Source organism: Salminus brasiliensis, chromosome 24 (genome assembly GCF_030463535.1).
Source record: "Salminus brasiliensis chromosome 24, fSalBra1.hap2, whole genome shotgun sequence".
Taxonomy (NCBI): domain Eukaryota; kingdom Metazoa; phylum Chordata; class Actinopteri; order Characiformes; family Bryconidae; genus Salminus; species Salminus brasiliensis.
The window spans coordinates 1,259,961-1,282,564 of record NC_132901.1 but is presented as its reverse complement, the minus strand read 5'-3'; the positions used below and the strand labels follow the sequence as shown (position 1 = coordinate 1,282,564).

General features: G+C 43.8%; 1 protein-coding gene across 1 annotated transcript in view; it reads left to right on the top strand.

The window, feature by feature from the left end:
- The window catches only part of LOC140546516 (zeta-sarcoglycan), a 170,911-nt gene that overhangs the window by 135,488 nt on the left and 12,819 nt on the right, over positions 1 to 22,604 (top strand). Inside the window, exons 5-6 of the mRNA XM_072669862.1 lie at positions 4,760 to 4,882; positions 7,951 to 8,023. Coding sequence (XP_072525963.1) covers positions 4,760 to 4,882; positions 7,951 to 8,023 — 196 coding nt within the window. The remainder of the gene's footprint in view (positions 1 to 4,759; positions 4,883 to 7,950; positions 8,024 to 22,604) is intronic.

The window sequence follows — 22,604 nt, the reverse complement described above, 5'->3', positions numbered from 1 at the left end:
CTTCTATAGAGGGACCATAGAGAGCACCCTGAGCAGCTGCACTACTGCCTGGTTTGGGACCTGCACAGCCTCTGACCGCAAGACCCTCCAACGCATTGTGAGGACAGCTGAGAGGATCATCGGAGTCTCTCTCCCCTCAGTCATGGACATTTACACTGCCCGCTGCATCTGCAAAGCAACCAGCATTGTGGATGACTCCATTCACCCTTCACACAGACTGTTCTTCAGAAAGAAGGTACCGCAGTATCCGGTCCCACATGACCAGACGCTGCAATAGCTTCTTCCCACATGCCATCAGACTTCTCAACTCCAGAGACTGAACTGATTATTCTTTGTCTGTATTGTGTTGTATTGTCTGTCTGCACTTGTGCTCTGTATGTAGTTGAAATGACAATAAAACCCCACTTGACTTGACTTGACTCCTTATTCCTGGTCAGGGTCTTGATGAGCCTACCTGGAATCATTGGGAATAGGGCAGGAATACTGTTATCGGCAGGGTACCACTTTCCTGATCGAATAGACCCCTGGTGCAGGTAGACCCTCAACTTTGTCGGGTCGACTCCTGCAAAGGTCCCACCCCCTGCATTGTGAAGACATCTTCAAGTATCATAACATTGTAGTGTTCTTGTTTTTGAGCCATATCGGCCACCCCTAGGGCGGCATCAAACCGACAGGAGCCTGAGGGCAGGACTTGCGGTTTGCGTTGGGGTAATCCCAGGACAGATCCAGAGTAGGCTAATGAAAAGTGACTCAGCTCATTGGTCCTTTAATTGGAGAAATAAAACGGCTGCGGTTGAGTCGGTTGCGAGTTGCTTTCTGGAGCAAGCGGTGTGGAATAAACCATCAGACTGGGGTGTGAGAGATGGAGACAAGATCAAGAAAAGAGTGGCTTCTTCCTACCTCCCTCCCCAAGGTCACTTAGCATGTTATGGATATGATAGCAGCGATGAATAATACAGGCAGCGAAGCAGCGAGTGTGACTGTGAGTGTGTGTCTGTCTAAAAGCCCTGCAGAGACTCCGGTGATGCTGCTTAGTTACTGAGTCACTTTTTGAGACCAAAGCGAAGCACCGCTGTTCTCAAATCTCCCCACATCCGCCCGCAGCGTGACACAAACACAAGGTCAATCCACACCTCTCTCGCTCTCTCTTTCTGGCTCTGTAATTCGCTCCACTCCCTCTCCTTCGGCCCCTTTCCGACTGTTTACTTTCTTTCTCTCATAGACCCACTCTGTCTCTCGCCCACCTTTCTGCATCCGTCACCACTCCCCCTTAATAGCTTGGTGCTAATCCTCTGAAATGACTCCTTCTCAGAATAGCCTTTGTTGGTCCAATTGTGGCTAGATAACTAGGCTAATGGACGCATAGGGAATTGACCCATCCATGACTGGTCAGTTTGGAAGACCCAAAAGGCTTTTTAAGTCTTCAGAGAAGTCCTAATGATGTCTGAGAATTAGAGGACACGGCACATCTGAATTGTTGAACTGTGGGGTCTGGTCAGTCCTTCAAGGGCTGGACCGAATCGGACCAAATCTGTCGGATTAACTACCAACATAATGACCCGACGGTGGAATCAGCCGGTCATGATTCGATGTTCCTGTGGGGTGGGAACGATTTTGCAAGAAAAAACTTCAGGTCACTCCAAGTCTTCAGGAGGTTCTAGATATGTTGCTGGCTGGGAGCGGTAGTACGGTCACCAGTGGTAGCAGACAAGTTGTCTCCTTGTTCTTAAGAGAAGTGGACCTCAAACTGGTCCTATGGCAACCCTAGATGGTCCAGATGGTTCCTACAACCCAACTGAGGATCTATACATCAGGATCTCTTAAGCAACTGGGAACTATCTGGGAGTCTGCCAGGACTGGTTGGAGAACCTCTGCTTTAGGGAACCAAAGAATGGTGATACGTGACTTGAGCCATGGTGCCTAACCCTGAAGGGATGAACTTGGTCAGCTATTGTGTTTAGATGTTCAAGATCTTTTTTTAGGAGCTGGATGATGTTGTGATGATGGAATCAACCAATCAGATTTTGATTTGAGGTTCATCTACAGGTCCTAGATTCGCTACACGCTGTGAATGTGTACGGTAGCATGAGCATGTTTCAGACATGGTGGACAGCGGCAGAAGACAAGCTCTCGCACTGGTCAGTCCTCCAGGAGCTGGACAGAAGACCACATCTGTTCGATTAACCACCAACATAATGAACAATGACAATTTTGTGAGCAGCACAATGCCGCTCTAGCCCATCTACGGGTTCTAGACATGCTACTGGCTGTAAATGTGCGTTGTAGTGTCAGTAAGTTTCAGGCAGCTGTTAGTAATGGAGAACAGCGACGGCTCTGTGCCGGTAATCACGACCTCACAGGTGAGGGTATAAGAGGGTTTGTTGAACTTGAATCCAGTGCGGTTACTGAAGAGCCTGAAGTCCGCTTACTTTCCAACACACACAGATGCCAGCAGCTCAGGCCTCTGAGTCAAGTGTGTTTGGATGTACAGCTGCAGTGTTTCCTTGACCTCAGCTGAGGAATACCAATGAGAACAGAGGAAAGGCCGCCTGTGGCCGCCTGAGAAATGCTTGAGAGTCATTCTGTGAATTAGAGCCAGAAAAAGCGTCCTGCTGTACTTGAGTGGGCCGGTGCTGAGGCCTTTTCTGTGGAGGAATGGAGCTGCAGAGTGAAACCATGTCAGCTTAGAGAGGAAGAGCTTGCGGAAATCTAAAGGTATACAGTTTCTACTGTTTTCCAAAAGTCTTCAACTTTAACTGCCACATAACAGAACTTCGGAAAGACCTGCTTTCATGGTTCCTGACAGTGGAACACTGATGATCTGGGTCCAGTGACTGTTCCTGTCAAGATTAGGCAGCGAGTGAACAGTCAGTTCTTGAATGTGATGAAGGTTTTGAAGCAGTCTGAGACACTTTGACAAGAACCAAGCTGTGATGTTCTAGACAACTGGGTTAGAACATCTCCAGAACATCAGGCAGGTCTTGTGGGGTGTTCTCTGTATTTTGGAGATACCACAGGACACCTTCACAGGTCTTGTGGAGTCCATGCCTTGGGTCAGAGCTCCTGCTAACAGTTAACTAGCATCCTGCTAACTGCTAGCATATAAGCTTGTTAGCTTTGTATCTTTTGTGCAAAACTGCCAAAGCAAACTTCTGAAACCCAACATGACCGCACTGGCTGCTGTGCTGGCTGCTGCTCCGGCTGCCGACCCCTCTGTGTGCTCGTTTGTTTGTCCGGCAGCTCTGACTGATCACGGAGAAGAGTGGCACAAAACTACATTTCCCATGAGCCCCTGCGGCAGCCGATTAGAGCGCCAATGGTCCACTGAGCCTTCTATCACCATCCTCTGGACAAACACACACACATACACACACACTCACAATCCTCTGGCCAATTCCCCGGGGTTGTCTGTCATAAATTGGAGCTAGCCTAGCGACAAATAGCGCACAATCGCACTCCAGGCTGGGACCCAGCAAACACTCCACACATCCCCACACACACTCACTCACGCACAACACACACAAACAACAAGAGAGGCCAGAAATCTGTGATAATCCTTGCTGGACTTTGCTTTGCTATTGTGTGTATATATTTGTGTGTGTGTGTGTGTGTGTGTGTGTGGTGCAGCTGCTGTTGCCAAATTGCAAGTGAATGTTTTCCTGTATAGCTGTTTTTTTTTCCGGGGCCTTCAGATAGTGGCCTAAAGTGGGCTTGGGACCAGGAGGTTGCTGGTTCAATCCCCCTGGGAGGAATGGGGAGGTTCTTTCATACTAGGCTGCGATTCGTTCAGACCAGGCTTTTATCCACCAGGCCTACAGGTTGGAGAAGTGGGCCTGGGACCAGAAGGTCACTGGTTTGACTCCCACCTGGGAGGATTGGGAGGTTCTTTTACACCAGGTGGGGGTCCTTGCTGAGATCTTTAGATAGTAAACTGGCTAGAGAACACATGTTCTCCACCTGGCCTAAAGTGGGCTCAGGACCAGGAGGTTGCTGGTTCAATCCCCCTTTGGAGGAATGGGGAGGTTCTTTCAGACCAGGACATGGTTCCTTCAAACAAGGCAGTGATTCTTTCAGACCAGGTTGGAGAAGTGGGTTTGGCACCAGAAGGTCACTGGTTTGACTCCCACCTGGGAGGATTGGGAGGTTCTGTTACACCAGGTGGGGGTCCTTGCTGAGATCTTTAGATAGTAAACTGGCTAGAGAACACATGTTCTCCACCTGGCCTAAAGTGGGCTTGGGACCAGGAGGTTGCTGGTTCAATCCCCCTGGGAGGAATGGGGAGGTTCTTTCATACAAGGCAGCGATTTGTTCAGACCAGGCTTTTATCCACCTGGCCTACAGGTTGGAGATGTGGGCCTGGGACCTGAAGGTTGCTGGTTCAATCACCCTGAGAGGAACTGGTAGGTTGTTTTGGACAAGGATGTGGTTCCTTCAAACCAGGCGGCGAGTCTGTCGGACTAGGCTCTTAAATGCCTTGAGGTTAGAGACGTGGGCTTGAGGCCAGAAAGTGGCTGGTTCGAGCCACCTGGGAGGAACTGGGAGGTTCTTTCAGACCAAGCTGTGGTTCTTTCAGAGGCCTTCAGATTGTGAACTGGCTGGAGAACAAAGGTGTCCACCTAGTCTAAAGTTTAGAGAACCGGACAAGTAGGTTGCTGGTTTGATTGGAAATGGGAGGTTCTTTCAGACCAGTTTTAGAATGTTTGTGTTCTCTCTCTCTCTCTCTCTCTCTCTCTCTCTCTCTCTCTCTCGCCTACTCCAGGCTCAGAGCTGGTGGAGGCTCAGTGTCAGAGGTTTGAGGTGCGGAGTGCTGATGGAGAGAGAGTCCTGTTTTCTGCTGATGAGAACGAAGTCAGCATCGGCACGGAGAAGCTGAGGGTGACAGGTAATACACACACCTGCACACACACACACACACACACACACACACACACAAATGTTGGGTTGCAAAAACACTGGAATGGAGAAACAGGTACAGAAGCTTCCAGACAGGTGTGCTGAACAAACTCTGAGAAGACCCAGCTGACCTGAGCTTTGGATCAGAGATTCTGGATTAGAGCCTGAGAAGGTTTTCTCCCCAGTTTAGCCAGATCCAAGCCAGACACCCCCCCCCCCCCCACACACACACACACACACACACACACAATACTACCAGTGCTGGAAGGGTTAAGGCTAGAGCATGGGCATGTTCTTCTGGGACATGTGAAGCTCTTCTTCGCAAACTGCTGCTAACACACACAACTTCACTGGAGTTCAACACCACATGAAGAAGAATGTTAACTACTAATTAAAAAAATACTGAAAGTGGGGAATAAAAGAATAAAAAATAATAAAATAAAAAAAAAGAACCAAGAAAAAGATTTAAAAAAAGAATATCAGAAAAATATTAAGATTTAAAGATGTAAAGAAAGTATTAAAGTAAGAAAGAATTAATGGAAAGACAAAAGTAAAAAAGAATAAAAGAATAAAAGAAAAAAAGAATATGAATTAATAAAAGAAAGAAAAGTATTAAGAATTAAAGATTTAAAGAATAAAGAAAGAATAAAGCAGAGAACAAAAAATAATAAAAGAAAAAAAGAACCAAGAAAAAGAATTAAAGAATTAAAGAAAGACTAAACAAATTTTAGAATAATATTAGAAAGAATAAAAGAAAGAAAGAGTAAAAGAATAAAAGAAAATAAAATTAAAAAAGAAGTAAAGAACAAAAGAAAGTATTAGAGATAGAATAGAAAATAATAAAATAAATAATAAGAGAAATAATTAAAGAAAGAATAGAAGAAAGAAAGAAAAATTACAAAGAAAGAAGATTAAATGAATAAAAGAAAGAATTAAAGAAAGAATAAAGAAAGAAAATAATACAAATAAAGAACTGAATAATAAATGAATGAACACAAATAAAAGAATTAAGGAATTAAAGTAAGACTAAAACATCATAAAAGAAATAATAAAAAATATTTTTGAAAGAATAAAAGTAAGAGTAAAAGAAAGAATAGAATAAAGACAAAAATTAAAAAAGGATCAAATGAAATAAAAATAAGAAAGAAAGAATGAAACAATAAATGAATGAACACAAATAAAATAATTAAAGAAAGTAAGACTAAGGGAATAACAATAAAACAATAAAAAAAATGCAGTGAAGGTGAAGTGAAGGTGAATGTTTAATGGAAGGTTTTGGTGCTGGTGCTGACCAGTCATTAGCACTGTAACCTGACCCTTTAACTGGGTTGTTGCTATGACACACTCAGTAACTCAGTGACTGGGCTGGACAAACTACCCAACACTACTAAAACCTGACCCGGCCCAGTGACCCAACACACTCAGCCCTCTCTCAGCCTCCAGGATCTGGTCATTTCTAGTGAATAAGCAGTACGCAGTTCTGCCACCGGGCGCAGACTACTGTGTGTTTATCAAAACGTCCCATTATTTAAAACAGTAACTGTACTGAAGCTCGTGTGTTTTCCTTCATTAGCATCTGTGACAGCTCGCCCCTTCACGAGGCGTAATGAGCTCCGAATAAGGGCTAAGCTGCAGAGTCCTCACAAGCAGGCTTCCTGGGCCCGAACTGAAGCTGAATAAACCCGCCTTCAGGAGAACCCACGGCCCGACGTGACTTATTCCTCTTAGAAAACTGCAACAAGATCAAATATGATAAAATACACAAACCTTTGATAAATAATTGAGGTTATTCATAATAAGAAGTGCAGTAAGCTACTTTTGCAATGTGCTGCTGTTGCCAGGCAACCGTAGACTGCTGAGGGGAGACGAGAGGTCCAAGTTTTGACATTTTTTTGTCCTGGAATAATGAAAATATCACCAAACAGCCGCGGAGAATGACGACAGCATCAAGCTAACAGTGTTGCAAACAGTGCACAGTGCTGTACTAGGAGCATTGCAGTGAGGATTTGATTGAGCTTCAAGTAGCTGAATGCATTTGTTGGAAGGGGTGTCCGCAAACTTTTGGACATATAGTGAAAGTGCCAACTGAGAGCTGTTGGGGATTCGTGTGTGTGTTCCCAAAGCCCTGCTGGTCATGCAGTGCAGTGTTCTATCTCTGATAGTGCACTAGATAGTGCACTAGATAGGGTGTAAGGAACAAAATCAGAACTCCAGAGACGCTGGGACTTTAATTCCTGTGAATGTGTGTGTGTGTGTGTGTGTGTGTGTGTGTGTGTGTGTGTGTGTGCGCGTGCATTCTCTCTCGTGATTTTTATTAATTATGTTTGTCTGAAATTTATTTCAGAGCTAACTGAGATCCCTCTCTCTCTCTCTCTCTCTCTCGTTCTCTCTTTTTGTCTCTATCTCTGTGTATCTCTCCCTCTCTCTCTCCTTCTCATTCTCTCTCTATGTCTCTGTATCTCTCCCTCTCTCTCTTTCTCTGTCTCTCTCTCCCTCTCCGTCTCTCTCTCTCTCTGTCTCTGTCTCTCTCTCTCTCTGTCTCTCTCTCTGTGTCTCTCTGTGTCTCTCTGTCTCTCTTTCTCTCTCTCTGTGTCTCTGTCTCTCTTTCTCTCTCTCTCTGTGTGTCTCTCTCTGTGTCTCTCTGTCTCTCTTTCTCTCTCTCTCTGTGTGTCTCTCTCTGTGTCTCTCTGTCTCTCTTTCTCTCTCTCTCGCTCTCTCTCTGTCTGTCTCTCTCTCTGTCTCTCTCTTTCTCTGTGTCTCTCTTTCTCTGTCTCTCTCTCTCTCTCTCTGTCTCTCTCTCGCTCTCTCCTTCTCGTTCTCTCTCTATGTCTCTGTATCTCTCCCTCTCCCTCTTTCTCTGTCTCTGTCTCTCTCTCCCTCTCCCTGTCTCTCTCTGTCTGTCTCTCTGTTTCTCTCTGTGTCTCTCTGTCTCTCTCTGTGTCTCTCTGTCTCTCTCTCTTTCTCTGTCTCTCTCTGTGTCTCTCTTTCTCTGTGTCTCTCTTTCTCTGTCTCTCTCTCTCTCTCTCTCTCTCTCTCTGTCTCTCTCTCTCTCTGTAGGTGATGAGGGGGTTGTTTTTGGTCATTCGGTCGAGACGCCGCACATTCGGGCAGAACCGTTCCAGGACCTGAAGTGAGTCTCAGCTTTCCTAATGTCTAAAAGCGAGAGCGAGCGAGAGAGAGAGAAAGTATGTGTGTGAGAGAGAGAGAGCGTGCGGGCGAGCGAGAGAGAGAAAGTGTGTGTGTGTTTGTGTGAGAGAGCGAGAGAGAGAGAGAGCGTGCGGGCGTACAGTACTCTGTGCTGAATGCTAATGAAGGCCTGCGGTTTGCTGGAGTGTGTTCTTGTTCACTCAGTCTGCTGTAATCTCCAGTGACACACTGTCTCATTCACTCCCATTATAAGAGAAAAGGCCACGCCCCCTCCGACACCCCAATCAATCAACACTGAATCAGCCAATCACATCGACCCAAGCTTATCCGTCTGCATTAACTGAGAAGAAATTGGATATTCATTAAGTGACATTAAGCGACCGCTGTGTATTTTCAGCTTCTGTTCATTTTAGGTTCGATTTAGAGTTAGGTTTAGTCTCAGGCTTAGGTAAAGCTGAAGTTTAGGCTTGATGTAAAGTTAGGCTTGATGTCAGACTTAGGTTTATCTGAGGTTTAGGTTTGATTTAAAGAACCTAAAACTGACACTAAGCCCAACTATAAATCAAGCCTAAACCTCATCTGAACCAAAGCCTGACACTAAGCCTAACTTTAAATGAAGTCTAATCCCGAGTTGAACCTAAGCCTGACACTAAGCCTAACTTTAAATCAAGCCTAAACCTCATCTGAACCAAAGCCTGACATCAAGCCTAACTTTTAACCAAGCCTAAAGCTCTGCCGAACCTAAAACTGATGTCAAGCTTAATTTTAAATCAAGCCTAAATCTGAGCTGAACCTAAAACTGACATCAAGCCTAATTTTAAATCAAGCCTAAACCTGAGCTTAACCTAAAACTGACACTAAGCCCAACTTTAAATCAAGCCTAAAGCTCAGCCAAACCTAAAACTGATGTCAAGCCCAATTTTAAATCAAGCCTTAAACCTGATCTGAACCTAAAACCTTTTTCTAAGCCTGATATAAAAAAGTCTTACTTTAAATATTGCCTGCACCTCATCTGAATCTAAGCCTGACATCAATCCTAAATTTAAATTTGAATGTACAGTTAGACTTGACATCAGGCTTAGGTTCAGCTGAGATTTAGGCTTGGCACCAGTCTTAGGGTTATTTTTAGGTTTAGGCCTGATGAAAGTTTAGCATCAGGCTTAGGTTCATTTTATGTTTAGGCTTAAATTATACCTTATCTGAACCTAAATGTGGCATTAAGCCCAACTTTAAATCAAGGCTAAACCTAAAATGAACCTAAGTAACCTCAGCTGAACCTAAGCCTGATGTCAAGCCTAACTATAAAACAAGCTATAACCGAAAATAACCTTAATCCTGATACTAAGCATAACTTTAAATCAAGCCTAACTTTAAAATAATAAGTCTGAAACTAGGCCTATCTTTTAATCAAGCCTAAACCTCAGCTGAACTTTAGCCTTACTCTAAGCTTTACTTTAAATCAAGTCTAAACCTAAAGTCAGCCTATGCCTACAGCCTTGCCTAATCTTAACTCAAGCCTAAACCTCTGTTTAGGTTTATTTGAGGTTTAGGGTTCTGTTAAAATTAAAGTGTGGTGGATTAAGTTTAGTTTTTTTTTTTATCCTTTCAGGTTTAGATTTAGAGTAGACTGGTTAAATCTTTGATGTTCTGAGACCTGCCCCTGTTTGTGATTGGTCAAATAAAGGAAACAGGCAGCCATTGTTTTACCCAGTGTATTTGACCTCTTCCAGTATGTATTTGTTGTTCGTGGCTGATTGGCATGTGTTTGATCTTTCTGAACTTTATCATTTTAATGTTACGGAATTTCCTGTTTCTTCTTAAGTGAACTAAAGAGGTGCCGGACAATTAGGCTAGTTAAGAGGTCCTCGTTTATTTCGTTCGCTCTGTTTATCTGTAACTTTCCCAAAGAAACTTGTTTAAACAGACCTGATGTTTTTCTTCCTCTCTGGTTCTTCTTTCTCGCTTGCTCGCTCGCTCACTCGCACTCCCTCTCTTTGTAAAAGTACCGAATTATGCAGTTAAACTCAATGGCACACATAATGGACTAATGGAGTCTATTAGCGGCTAATGACGTATGCCGTGGTTTTACAGGCAGAGTGAAATTGCAGCCCTGTTGAAAATGTAGCTTCAGACGTGGGTCCACAGCATGCGACGGTCAGCCCGCGGGGCGAGATGGCATTAGCAAACGTAGCGCTGCCATCGGCCTGTTAGGCACAACTTCTTCTGCAACAGCGGCTCAGCAAGGGCACTCGCTAGGTGGTCAGCGCGCCATCGCATAGCCAGCATTTAGGGTTTGCTAAATATGGCTACAGCCATAAATACGCGGTTCTTGACTCTGGCTCGATGTGTCCTGGTCTCGGTCTTGAATCGGACTCGGCGACCTCGTTTACACCTGGTCACTTCATGCGTCTTGAGTATCAGGATCGTATCTGGAGATGGCCAAGCCACATACAAGTTCGAGTGTAAGCTCACCCGGGACACATTCAAATCACGTACTTCAGGAGGTGGTCTAAGACCGTCCAATCTAGCGATCAGATTTCAGTTGGACTAACTGGAGACACATTTGACTGCCCGATGTAAATGCATGTGGCTAAGTCATCGGATCAGGATACAAGTCAGATATGTCTCCAGGTGTAAACAACAGGGCCTAGTTAGATTGGCGTCAGCCTTGACTTGGATACAATGTTTTCTGATCTCAGTCTTGACTCGGACTCGATGTGTCCTGGTCTTCGGACTCAATGACCCCGTTTACACCCGATGACATCAAGACAAGTCTCCAAGACATATTCATCTAGCAAAACCCCTCCCAATACAACTGAACTTTTCCCAGTATAATGAGCTAATTTGTACATTACGTCCCACACAGTGATCGGATTTCAGTCTGACTAAAAGTAGACGTATTTGACCACCAATCCAACAAATCCAACAATTTGACCAACAATCCAGATACTACTCAAGTGAAACGTCCAGGTGTAAACAGGGCCTAGTTAGATTGGAGTCAGCCTTGACTTGGATACGAAGTTTTTATGGTCTCAGTCTTGACTCAGACTCAATGTGTCCTGGTCTTCAGAATCAATGACCCCATTTACACCCGATGACCTCATGTGTCTTGGGTATCAGGATTATAACTGGAGGATACTATACTTTTCCCTGTATAACAAGCCAATTTGCACATTACGTCCCACACAGTGATCGGATTTCAGTCTGACTAATCGTAGACGTATTTGACCACCCGGTGTAAATGCATGTGGCTAAAATCAGATCAGAATACAATACAGATACTACTCACATGAAACGTCCAGGTGTAAACAGGGCCTAGTTAGATTGGAGTCAGCCTTGACTTGGATACGAAGTTTTTATGGTCTCAGTCTTGACTCAGACTCAATGTGTCCTGGTCTTCAGAATCAATGACCCCATTTACACCCGATGACCTCATGTGTCTTGGGTATCAGGATTATAACTGGAGGATACTATACTTTTCCCTGTATAACAAGCCAATTTGCACATTACGTCCCACACAGTGATCGGATTTCAGTCTGACTAATCGTAGACGTATTTGACCACCCGGTGTAAATGCATGTGGCTAAAATCAGATCAGAATACAATACAGATACTACTCACATGAAACGTCCAGGTGTAAACAGGGCCTAGTTGGATTGGCGTCAGCTTTGACTTGGATACAAAGTGTTTATGGTCTCAGTCTTGACTCGGACCGAAGTGTCAGGGTTTCAGTCTTGATTTAGATTAGGTGTCCTGGTCTTGGTGTTGATTCAAAGACCACAGTGAGTTCTGGTCCCAGTCTTGACCCTGAATCAAGATCCTCAATTGAACTCAATGTGTCCTTGTCTCAATCCTAACCTTGAGGTGTCCCGATCTAGGTTTTGACTGTGCCCTGGTCTCTGTCTACACTTGAACTCAACATGTCCTGGTATCAGTTTTGACTCAGACTCAATGTGCCCTGGTCTTGGTCTTGACTTGGACTCAGTGTGTCTTCACATGTTCAAAATGTGCTGACTGCATATTTGTGTTTTCTAATTTTGATCTCGAATCAAACCTGACATGTCCCACGTGACTAAATGTGTCCTCATTGGACTTAGCATGTCCAAGTCTCAGTTTTTACATGTGGTCTGGTCCCGGCCTTCATTCAGTCTGATCTCGTTCTGGATTTCCTGTCTCAGGCTGACTTGTAGTGTCTTGGTCATGGACTTAAGTCGGGCTTGAAGTGTGCTGGTCTCAGTCTTGACTTAAAGTGAAAAGAAAGCTACACTATATGGACAAAAGTATTGGGACACCTGCTCACTCAATGTTCTTTCTGAAATCAAGGGGGTTAAAAAAGTATTAGTGAGGTCAGGCCACCTCAAAAGCACTGGATGGAGCTCCACCACCATCATTCCAGAGAACACAGTTCTTCTTCCACTGCTCCACAGCTCCTCAATGCTGGGGGGCTTTATACCCCTCTACTAGCCCACGCCTGGCATTATTAGGCAGCATGGTGCCAATAGGGTCATGATGTTGATCTGCTCCACAGAGATGGTCGTATTCTATTGACAGCACTTCTTCTCTACAGGGACTAGCGTAAAGTAGCTGCATGCATTCATTCCCATGTCCAAATGTCCACAAACCTCGAGGACGAGAAGCCGGGCTCTGGAAAGACGACTCAGACAAATCATTATAATTCAGGCCTTGCTCGCCTGCTCATCAGACTGTCCTTCACATACATCTGAGGAAAAAAAGAACTAAACGATGACCTTCAAATTGAACTCGGGACCCAGCGCCTGGACGAATGTGGGCATTCTGAAACTGCTCAGTAATTGAATTAGCTTTTTTTGAGCTTTGAGATCATTTCTGTTATCCTTGCACTGGCTGTGAAGTCAGTCCTCTGCACTCTCAGACCTGCTTTTATCCTGGTCTTCAGGGTGAAGCTGGAGAAATATCTGCCTGAATGCAGTCAAAATTCGTAAGTGACGTTGCTATGGGAACTCGAGAAAATGACCAAAAGCATTTAGGATCCTGAATCAAAGTAAGGATGCAGCTCAACTGATCTGTAAAGCATGCTAATGTTCATTAGGTTTATTACACGCCACAATCATTTAAAAACAGCGCTGTGAAATCAGGCAATAATGGAAAAAAAAAGGTTGATTAAGGATTAAACAACAGAACGGGGCTGACCGTGACGGTGGGTGGTTACCAATGGGTTAACGAATATGCATATTAAGGACCAAACATCAAATATGTACCTAAAATGATGGTAATTGTTCCTGAAAAAAGTTACAGTGTCACTGGTGTAACAGTCTCACTGCTGTTACGCAGTATCTTTGATTCCGTCTTGGTTGTACAAAGTGTTACTGGTGTAATATAAATAAAAACAGTGTCACCGGTGTTACACAGTGTCTTCTGTTAAGGTTCTATCAAGATTATACAGGGTGTCACTGGTGTAACAGTTCTATCTTGGTGTTATACAGTGTCACTGGTGTAACAGTGTCAATGATGGTACCCAGTGTCACTGGTGTAACAGTGCCTTCTGTCAATGTTCTGTTAAGGTTATACAGGGTATCACTAGTGTTACACAAAGTCACTGGTGTAACAGTTCTATCTTGGTGTTATACAGTGTCCCTGATGGTACGCAGGGTCACTGGTGTTACACAGTGCCATTGGCTCGGTCTAGGTTGTACAGGAGGTCACTGGTGTAACAGTGCCTTCTGTCAAGGTTCTGTTAAGGTTATACAGGGTATCACTGGTGTTACACAAAGTCACTGGTGTAACAGTGTCCCTGATGGTACGCAGTGTCACTGGTGTTACACAGTGCCACTAAAATAACAGTGTCAGTGTAATTAAAATCATGTTAAAACAGACTATACTGAAAAAATATTCTACAACATTTAGTTTAAGAATTTATAAATTTTGTGTTTGACTTTTTCCACTCCCAGATGCCACCAGAGAAAATGACATGGATGTGAATTAGCATAAATGCTAATTTTGCAACTGCCTGTTTGAAAATTATACTGGAGTAAGCTGTTCTTTCACTTTGGGCTTTCTTTGACTTTCTTCTTTTGCTGTTTTTTCCCCCCCTCTGCTGGTAACTTCTGAAATCCCACTGAGCCTGACAGCAAATTTCTCACATCAGGACTGATTAGCTCGCCTCGCCATTTATGCAGCGCTAGCAACGCTAGTCCTGCATTAACGGCGACACTGGCTTTGCTGCCTAGTCTGTCCAAGCAATTTGTACCACATTTCTAATTGGAGTCTATGGATTCTCCATCTTTTATGCGTCTTGGCACGATGGTAGTCATTTGCTTCCCTTTGTTTAGCTCAGTCGTCCCCTCTCGGTGCAGAGGTTTGAACTTGCCTCAGGCGTTCATTAATTATACAACGACTCCGAGACAATGAAGCATTAGCTCTGATCAGGACGGGCCCTCGCTCCCCTTTCCTTCTCCGCATGCTGTCTGCTGTACGTCTTGGCGTGTGATGTGCCAAGGGTTTGTTGTGGTCTCTAATACAGCGCTAATTGCTGTGTTGCTGCCGTTGGCCATTTCTCCTGACCCACAGTGAGGCTCTGGACCAGCTTCTGAAAGCTTCTGCTGTCCACCAAATCAGAAAGAGGGTTGCAGGGGTGAAGGTGGACAGTGGAGGAGCGGTAGAGTTTACTTTCATAGAAAAAGCCTTTTTTAGCATATAGCTGATTTTCAAAATGACTTTCAGTATGGTTATAATATTTAATTAATTAAAAATAGTAAATAATTTGATATTTTTTAAATCCCATTTCAACTATGAGAAATTATTCATCAATAATAAGTTATTAAGAAGTAATAAATTTGGACTCCAAGTGATCCAGCAGATTATGACCTGAGGGTTGCAGGTTGCCATCAGCAGCCAGAGCCCAAGAGGGCACAATTGGCCTTGCTCTCTCTGGGTTGGTAGATGGCGCTCTCCACATCAACTTCACTGGCTGGCACTGATGCATCAGAGCTGGGTACCCGGTGCTTTACTCCAAGTACATTGGTTGCCTGGTGACCGCAGTTCGAAAACAGGCAGTGGCTGGTTGAGCAGGTCAGGCCTTTGTTACGATGTGGTGTCGGGTTTGGACTCAAGTGCAGTTAAACTTTTTGCTTCATTATTATTAAATGAAACTACCCCTTTTAGGGCATGTGCTTGGTGAGATCGGTGACTGTTGGGCTTGAACTCCCAACCCTGGTAATGGGAGCCCAGTGTACTTCCACTGCACCACCACAGCTGTGAGAGGTGGCAGTATAAACACTGTTCATAAGCAATATAGAAAAACAGTGGGAAAACAAACAAAGGAAAAACCAGGAGTGAAGTTTACTCAAACAAAAGACAACTCAAATGCTTTTCTCTTTTAACCTCGGCTTTTCTTCACTGTTCACACTTTGAACTCTTTTCTCTGAACATCAGCTTCTCTTCACTGTTCACAGCTTGAACTTCAGCTTTTCTTCACTGTTCACAACTTGAACTCCAGCTTTTCTTCACTGTTCACAACTTGAACTCCAGCTTTTCTTCACTGTTCACAACTTGAACTCTTTTCTCTTTTAACTTCAGCTTTTCTTCACTGTTCACAACTTGAACTCTTTTCTCTTTTGACTTCAGCTTTTCTTCACTGTTCACAACTTGAACTTCAGCTTTTCTTCACTGTTCACAACTTGAACTCTTCTCTTTTAACTTCAGCTTTTCTTCACTGTTCACAACTTGAACTCTTCTCTTTTAACTTCAGCTTTTCTTCACTGTTCACAACTTGAACTCTTCTCTTTTAACTTCAGCTTTTCTTCACTGTTCACAACTTGAACTCTTTTCTCTTTTGACTTCAGCTTTTCTTCACTGTTCACAACTTGAACTCCAGCTTTTCTTCACTGTTCACAACTTGAACTCCAGCTTTTCTTCACTGTTCACAACTTGAACTCCAGCTTTTCTTTTAACTTCAGCATTTCCTCACTGTTTACACTTTTAACTTCAGCTTTTCCTTACTGTTCACACTTAACTTCAGCTTTTCCTCACTGTTCACAACTTAAACCTACTGTTACCGTTCGCCCCTCTACAAAGGTGCGACAAGGAAGCGTGTTTGGCTGGGTGTATTTCTACCGTGCCACACAGGTGGGTCTGGTCAGTGTTGATTACCGCTGAGGATTCTGGGTCTTGGAGTTCTGTGCTCCAACCCCACCAGCTTTCATACTTTGCTGGCCGGGCCCCCTGCTGGTGGCTGACGGTACACGCTGCCTGCTCACAGCCTTACCCTACTAGTGACAGGAGCATTACATGTGAGAGGGGGAGAGTGCTTACGAGTGGGTTGGAAAATTGGGACAAAAATAATGGGACACAAGCTTTCCTAATCGTGAGGTAAATTATCACTTTAACTCCAGTTTGAAACCTAAGGACCAAAATCGAGGGACTGAACAATGCCACTTGGGGTGGGACTGGGGTGCAAATTAGAATTTTATACCAAAGTATTCCAGTGAAATATCTGAGCTCTGGTTTGTATTAGTTGTATTGTAAAGTCGGTGGTTCAGAATACCCATAAAACCTGGCTATGAACCAAATACCCACTGCTTTCTTAGCTGACAATATCTAATTACTGCTATTGTGCCTTTGAAAAAGGCCTTTAACTGGCAAATGGCGGCAGAAATTGACACTTGTACAGTAACCCACATTAGAAGAAAGTGTCATAGCAACAACACAGCAATGGCGTAATTCAGTTAGGCTGATTATTTTATTTATTTCCATTCTTCTTGTTCTCCTTCGTCTCCAGCTGAGCGTGAATCTCTGTTCCGCAAACGTGTGACTTTAATGGGTCTTTGAGCAATGAGGATATTTTCTTCTTTCTCTCCACTACTTATTCATAGTTGATTAGGCGAATTAGTCACGTCAAGAATACCATAATCAGGAGAACAAGAGCGCAAGCTGCAGCAGCAATTACGGATATCGACCCAAAATGACAGAAAATTACAAATTGAAACTCGACTCTGCAACAAAACCAGCCATGGTGGGGAGGAGCTTTCGAGGAAATTCCATTCAGACAAGGTCAAAGGTTGAGTCTTTCTCTCAGAAGAAGATCTGGAGATTGGGCTTTGTTTTGTCCAAGAGTATGATTAGACCTAGACTGAAAGAAGCTGAGACCAAGTCAGGACCAATTGCAAATGAGTACGAGACATGGGCATGTATAAATACTGCCAAGACAAGCAAGTCTGACTACAAATACTCTAAAAACCTGAGTACTAATACTATCGAGATCAAGACAAGTCTAAGTACTAATACTATCAAGATCAAGACAAGTCTGATTACTAATACTATCAAGTCCAAGACAAGTCTGAGTACAAGTACTATTGAGTCCGAAACAAGTCTGAGTACTAATACTGTCGAGTCCAATACAAGTCTGAGTACTAATACTATCGAGTCCAATACAAGTCTGAGTACTAATACTATCGAGTCCAATACAAGTCTGAGTACTAATACTATTGAGTCCAATACAAGTCTGAGTACTAATACTATCAAGTTCAAGACAAGTCAGAGTACAAATACTATCGAGTCCAAGACAAGTCTGAGTACAAATACTATCGAGTCCAAGACAAGTCTGAGTACAAATACTATCGAGTCCAAGACAAGTCTAAGTACTAATACTAACGAGATCAAGACAAGTCTGAGTACAAATACTATCGAGTCCAAGACAAGTCTAAGTACTAATACTATCGAGATCAAGACAAGTCTGATTACAAATACTATCAAGTCCAAGACAAGTCTACAAGTACTCAGAGTACAAGTTTTAGTACTTTAGTATTAGAAAGTTTGCTAGTGCAGACAACGTACCTATATATTCATTCATCTGTACTGGACCCTGGTGAGGAAGGCATGGATCCTTCTGTTAGCGCCTCACCGCTATCAGAGCTAACATCTGCATGGAAACATCTGCTTGAAGCGAAGAGCCTTGCAGTCATGAGCGCTGTTCCCGGCGAGTTGCTAAGTATGCCGCTAATTCCCAGCACGGGAGCATCTGTGCTTTTGGAACTGGGGTTAGACCAGAACATTTGGTTCGGGCCTGCGAGGTTAGCGCTTTGAGTCTCTGGTGAAATGAAGCGGCAAAGCTTGGCGTATACTTCCAAGCTCAGGCTTACGAACAACGGAAGAACCCGAAATCAGTTGTTTCAGTTCCTTGGTCTTCGTTGTTTACATCTCAACCACTGAATTACTGAGTCGTTGGACATACTGGAACCTATCTTCAGTAACGGATGGTCTGTTAGCGTCCCCGTCTGACAGCTTCAGTACCAGTCTTATGTCTCTCCGGAGCTGGGGGCGGAGCCAGCTGTCCCTACCCCTGACTGCTACCATATTGAAGCCAGTATTGGCTGGAACAGTTGGCCGGTTTCACACATCCACCCACCCACACACTCACACGGTGCGACTGAAGTACAGCACAAGGGGTTTAGCATGGACAGCAGACTGCTAACGTCCTCTCTGGAGCCTAATTACAGATGGACATAATGAGGAAAGTGGGGAAGTGGGAAAGACCGTTGAAGGATTTATGGCTCACCTGAATCTGCACAGACCATTGGAACGGATGGATGCCTGTGACAGCCATGGCATATGGACGTCTCTCAGCTTTGTGTCAGCAACAGCCATGCTAGTCAAGAAAAATCGGTTTGTAATTAGTAATTAGCACCGTTTCTTCCCATTCCAGGTCTTTCACAGTACTGCCAATAGAATAGGACTATCTCTCTGGAGCAGATAGATCAACATCATGAACCAGGCGTGGGCTGTGGTGCTGAACTCCCTTGAACCCATTAGCTAAGGAGTAATTACTCAGTACCTGCTAATTTCGTATACCTGCTGCCCCAAATAACCTGCCCATGTGGGGCCTTGTATGGGTCTTCCATGTTGGCCCACGTATGGTGGATGTCCACCAGGGTCAGTGGTGGTGGGTTCAGGAGGGGTTATGCACTTTTAGGGTGGGTTGGAAGGATGGGGCTAATGTAGGTCATTGCAATTGCATTATCACACTGAAAGGTCCGTCAATGGTCAAGATGAAGCCCTTTGACAAAGCCCATCAGCTTTTGGGCTCAAATCTCTAGGAATCCTTAGAAGTACAGTATGCCATTGGCTTTCTCAGGAGCCCCTGGAACACTATATTTAATCATACATTGAATATCGTGTGTGTTCTGGTATCATATCACGAAGAGGGAGAGAGGGACGTGTGTTAGGGTCTCATTTTTAGAACACCGTGCACTTTCATTCCGTTAACAGAGACTGATGACAGCATCTGCTCCCACCGACTCTCGTCAGGTACTGCATGCCGGGATTCGCATCTCTCCGTCTCTCCAGCCCTCCGTCTCCCCCACCCCCCCGTTAAATGCCAGCCTTAAACTCGTTTATGGCATAGCTGACAAGAATAGACTCCGGCAGCATCCGGAATAACAAACACGGAAACACAATAAAGCCCTTCGAATAGAAGGAAGTCGGGCCTTGCCTTGAAAGTTGGCGGCGTTGGGAATTCAAACAACCATATGGCAACAATTTCCCCTTTAAAGCTCCTGTTTAACGAGACAATCAACAGGGTTACATCATTAATTACATTAGAAACCCCTGCCTTTTGCTTCCCCCTACTGGCCACTTTATTAGAAACACCTACCTTGTACTTTCAGTCACTGGCCACTTTATTAGAAACACCTACCTTGTGCTTTGAGTCACTGGCCACTTTATTAGAAACACCTACCCTGTGCTTTGAGTTACTGGCCACTTTATTAGAAACACCTACCTTGTGCTTCCACTCACTGGCCACTTTATTAGAAACACCTATCCTATGCTTCTACTCACTGGCCACTTTATTAGAAACACCTACCTTGTGCTTCTACTCACTGGCCACTTTATTAGAAACACCTACCTTGTGCTTCCACTCACTGGCCACTTTATTAGAAACACCTACCTTGTGCTTTGAGTCAATGGCCACTTTATTAGAAACACCTACCTTGTGTTTTCAGTTACTGGCCACTTTATTAGAAACACCTACCGTGTGCTTTCAGTCACTGGCCACTTTATTAGAAACACCTACCTTGTGCTTTCAGTCACTGGCCACTTTATTAGAAACACCTACCTTGTGCTTTGAGTTACTGGCCACTTTATTAGAAACACCTACCTTGTGCTTTCAGTCACTGGCCACTTTATTAGAAACACCTACCTTGTGCTTTGAGTCACTGGCCACTTTATTAGAAACACCTACCTTGTGCTTTTAGTCACTGGCCACTTTATTAGAAACACCTACCTTGTGCTTTCAGTCACTGGCCACTTTATTAGAAACACCTACCGTGTGCTTCCACTCACTGGCCACTTTATTAGAAACACCTACCTTGTGCTTTGAGTCACTGGCCACTTTATTAGAAACACCTACCTTGTGCTTTAAGTCACTGGCCACTTTATTAGAAACACTTCCACTCACCGGACACTCACTTTAACTCTTTGACTGGGTCATGTGACACAGCTTCAGTTTTGGGGCTGAACGAGCCAGAAATAATCACTGTGATTGGCTGGAGAGCTTAATAATATGCAAATGAGGACTTTCAGGCACCTCTTGGAGGGCTGTGAGGGTAAAGTGGGTGGGCAGAAGTCACACAGCCAATTGGGAGTGAGTGCTCGGCGCATATGTAATTTCAAATCCCTCTCTGATTGTCCGCTGTCGCTTGAGAGGGTATTTCGATTTGCTGCTATGGCAACCTGGCCCCTCAAATCCGCCTAAAATTGCTCCCCGGTCCTTCGGACATTAGAGCCTCCACTTCTCACACTTGACCTTCACATGCATTGATTACCTTATTACACCAGATCTGCCTCCGAGAGCAGATGGGCTCAGCTCCCGGCTTTGTTGTGACGGGGTGGTAGCGGCCGTCCTTCACTGAGGACACAACGACTTTGCAGAAACTCCGCCCTGTCGTACATAGACGATTGACTGAATCATTTACTAAAGAATCAAAGTTGGAAAGCTGGTCAGACCTCACAGCTTTCCAACTTTGATTCTTTAGTAAATGATTCAGTCAATCGTGTAAACACAGATTCAGCTTGATTCAGTTGACTCAGGGAATCATAATCTTACTAAATCTGATCATGATTCTACTAGATGAATTGATTCAATTGATTATTTAACAAAGGTCTCAGCAAATCCTGACATCTCTTTGTATTTTATTTTCATTTTTACATCTCTCTGTATTTTATTTTCATTTTTATTTTTATTTTCATTTTTACATATATTTTTATATATTTATGTATATTTTATTTATTTAAGTACTGCTGTCTGGGTAAAACTGGGTCCTTGGGTACCACAATTTCGTTCCACCCCATGTACCACATGTGATGCGAATGACAATAAAGTCTCCTTGAATCCTTGAATCCTTGAATCTCACGTCAACACAGTTTCCATTATGATTCGTTAAAAATTGATTCAGTGATTCATAAAATCTCAAATTTGACCATCATTTTTATTTTTATTCTTCAGGAAAGGATTCAGTGAATCATGACATCTCAACTATTAAATCTCAACATAATTCAATTTTGATTCATTACGATCATTCGTAATCTATGAAATCTATGAAATTCTAAATATGACCATGACTCAGTTGACTCTTTATGAAATGATTCAGTGCATCACGATAGCTCAGATTTACACGATACGATTCAGTTTTGATCCATTAAGACTGACCGATTCAGAAGGACGTTTGGGGAACGTGACCAAACCTAAGAGGTTCTGCAGGGGTTCTGTAGTGACCCGGTATAATATCCAATCGATCTCACATCAGCTTCAGCTGTAGAACCTATTGAAACCTCCGATGTAGCTGGAAAACCAATCAGCAGACAGTCAAACTTTGTGACAAATCAAATCAAAATCTTCTTCACAGTTGGGGGGCGGGGCAAGGAATAATAATAATAATAATAATAATAATAATAATACTCAATTTAAAATAATTTAAAAATATTAAATTCATGGCGTGAAGTTTGTAGTTGTTTTTATTTATTTATTTATTTATTTATTTATTTACTTACTTATTTAACCATGAGCTCCATTCAAAGCGAAGCTCCAAAACCCTGAACCTTCATCTCCGAAAGTTCAGGCAATCTTTAAAAATGTCACATTCCTGGTGTTTTGCGTGAGGATGTGCTCTGTCGGCGTTCCGGCCCCATCCGTCATCCTGAAAGGGCGGAAAAGCGGCCCGGGAAAGTGCCAGAGCACCGAGGAGCCAAAGGTCGGCGTCAGGAATCACGGCAGATAATGTTTTGCGCAGGAGCCGGACTGCAGACGGTATTCAGCACCACGGACAGTGCCGGAGAACGACCTAGACCTAGGCGATAAATCACACACACACACACTCTTACACACTCCGACGTTCATAAATAACGGTGTCAGACGGGCTGCTCGCTCCTCCAAGGATACAACTTTATTTGTTGTGGGAGAGAAGATGGACTGGATGCTCCTGACGTTCCCGTCAACCTGACCAAACCTAAGAGGTTCTTCAGGGGTTCTGTAGTGACCCTGTATAATATCCAAACAATCTCACATCAGATTCAGTTGTAGAACCTATTGAAAC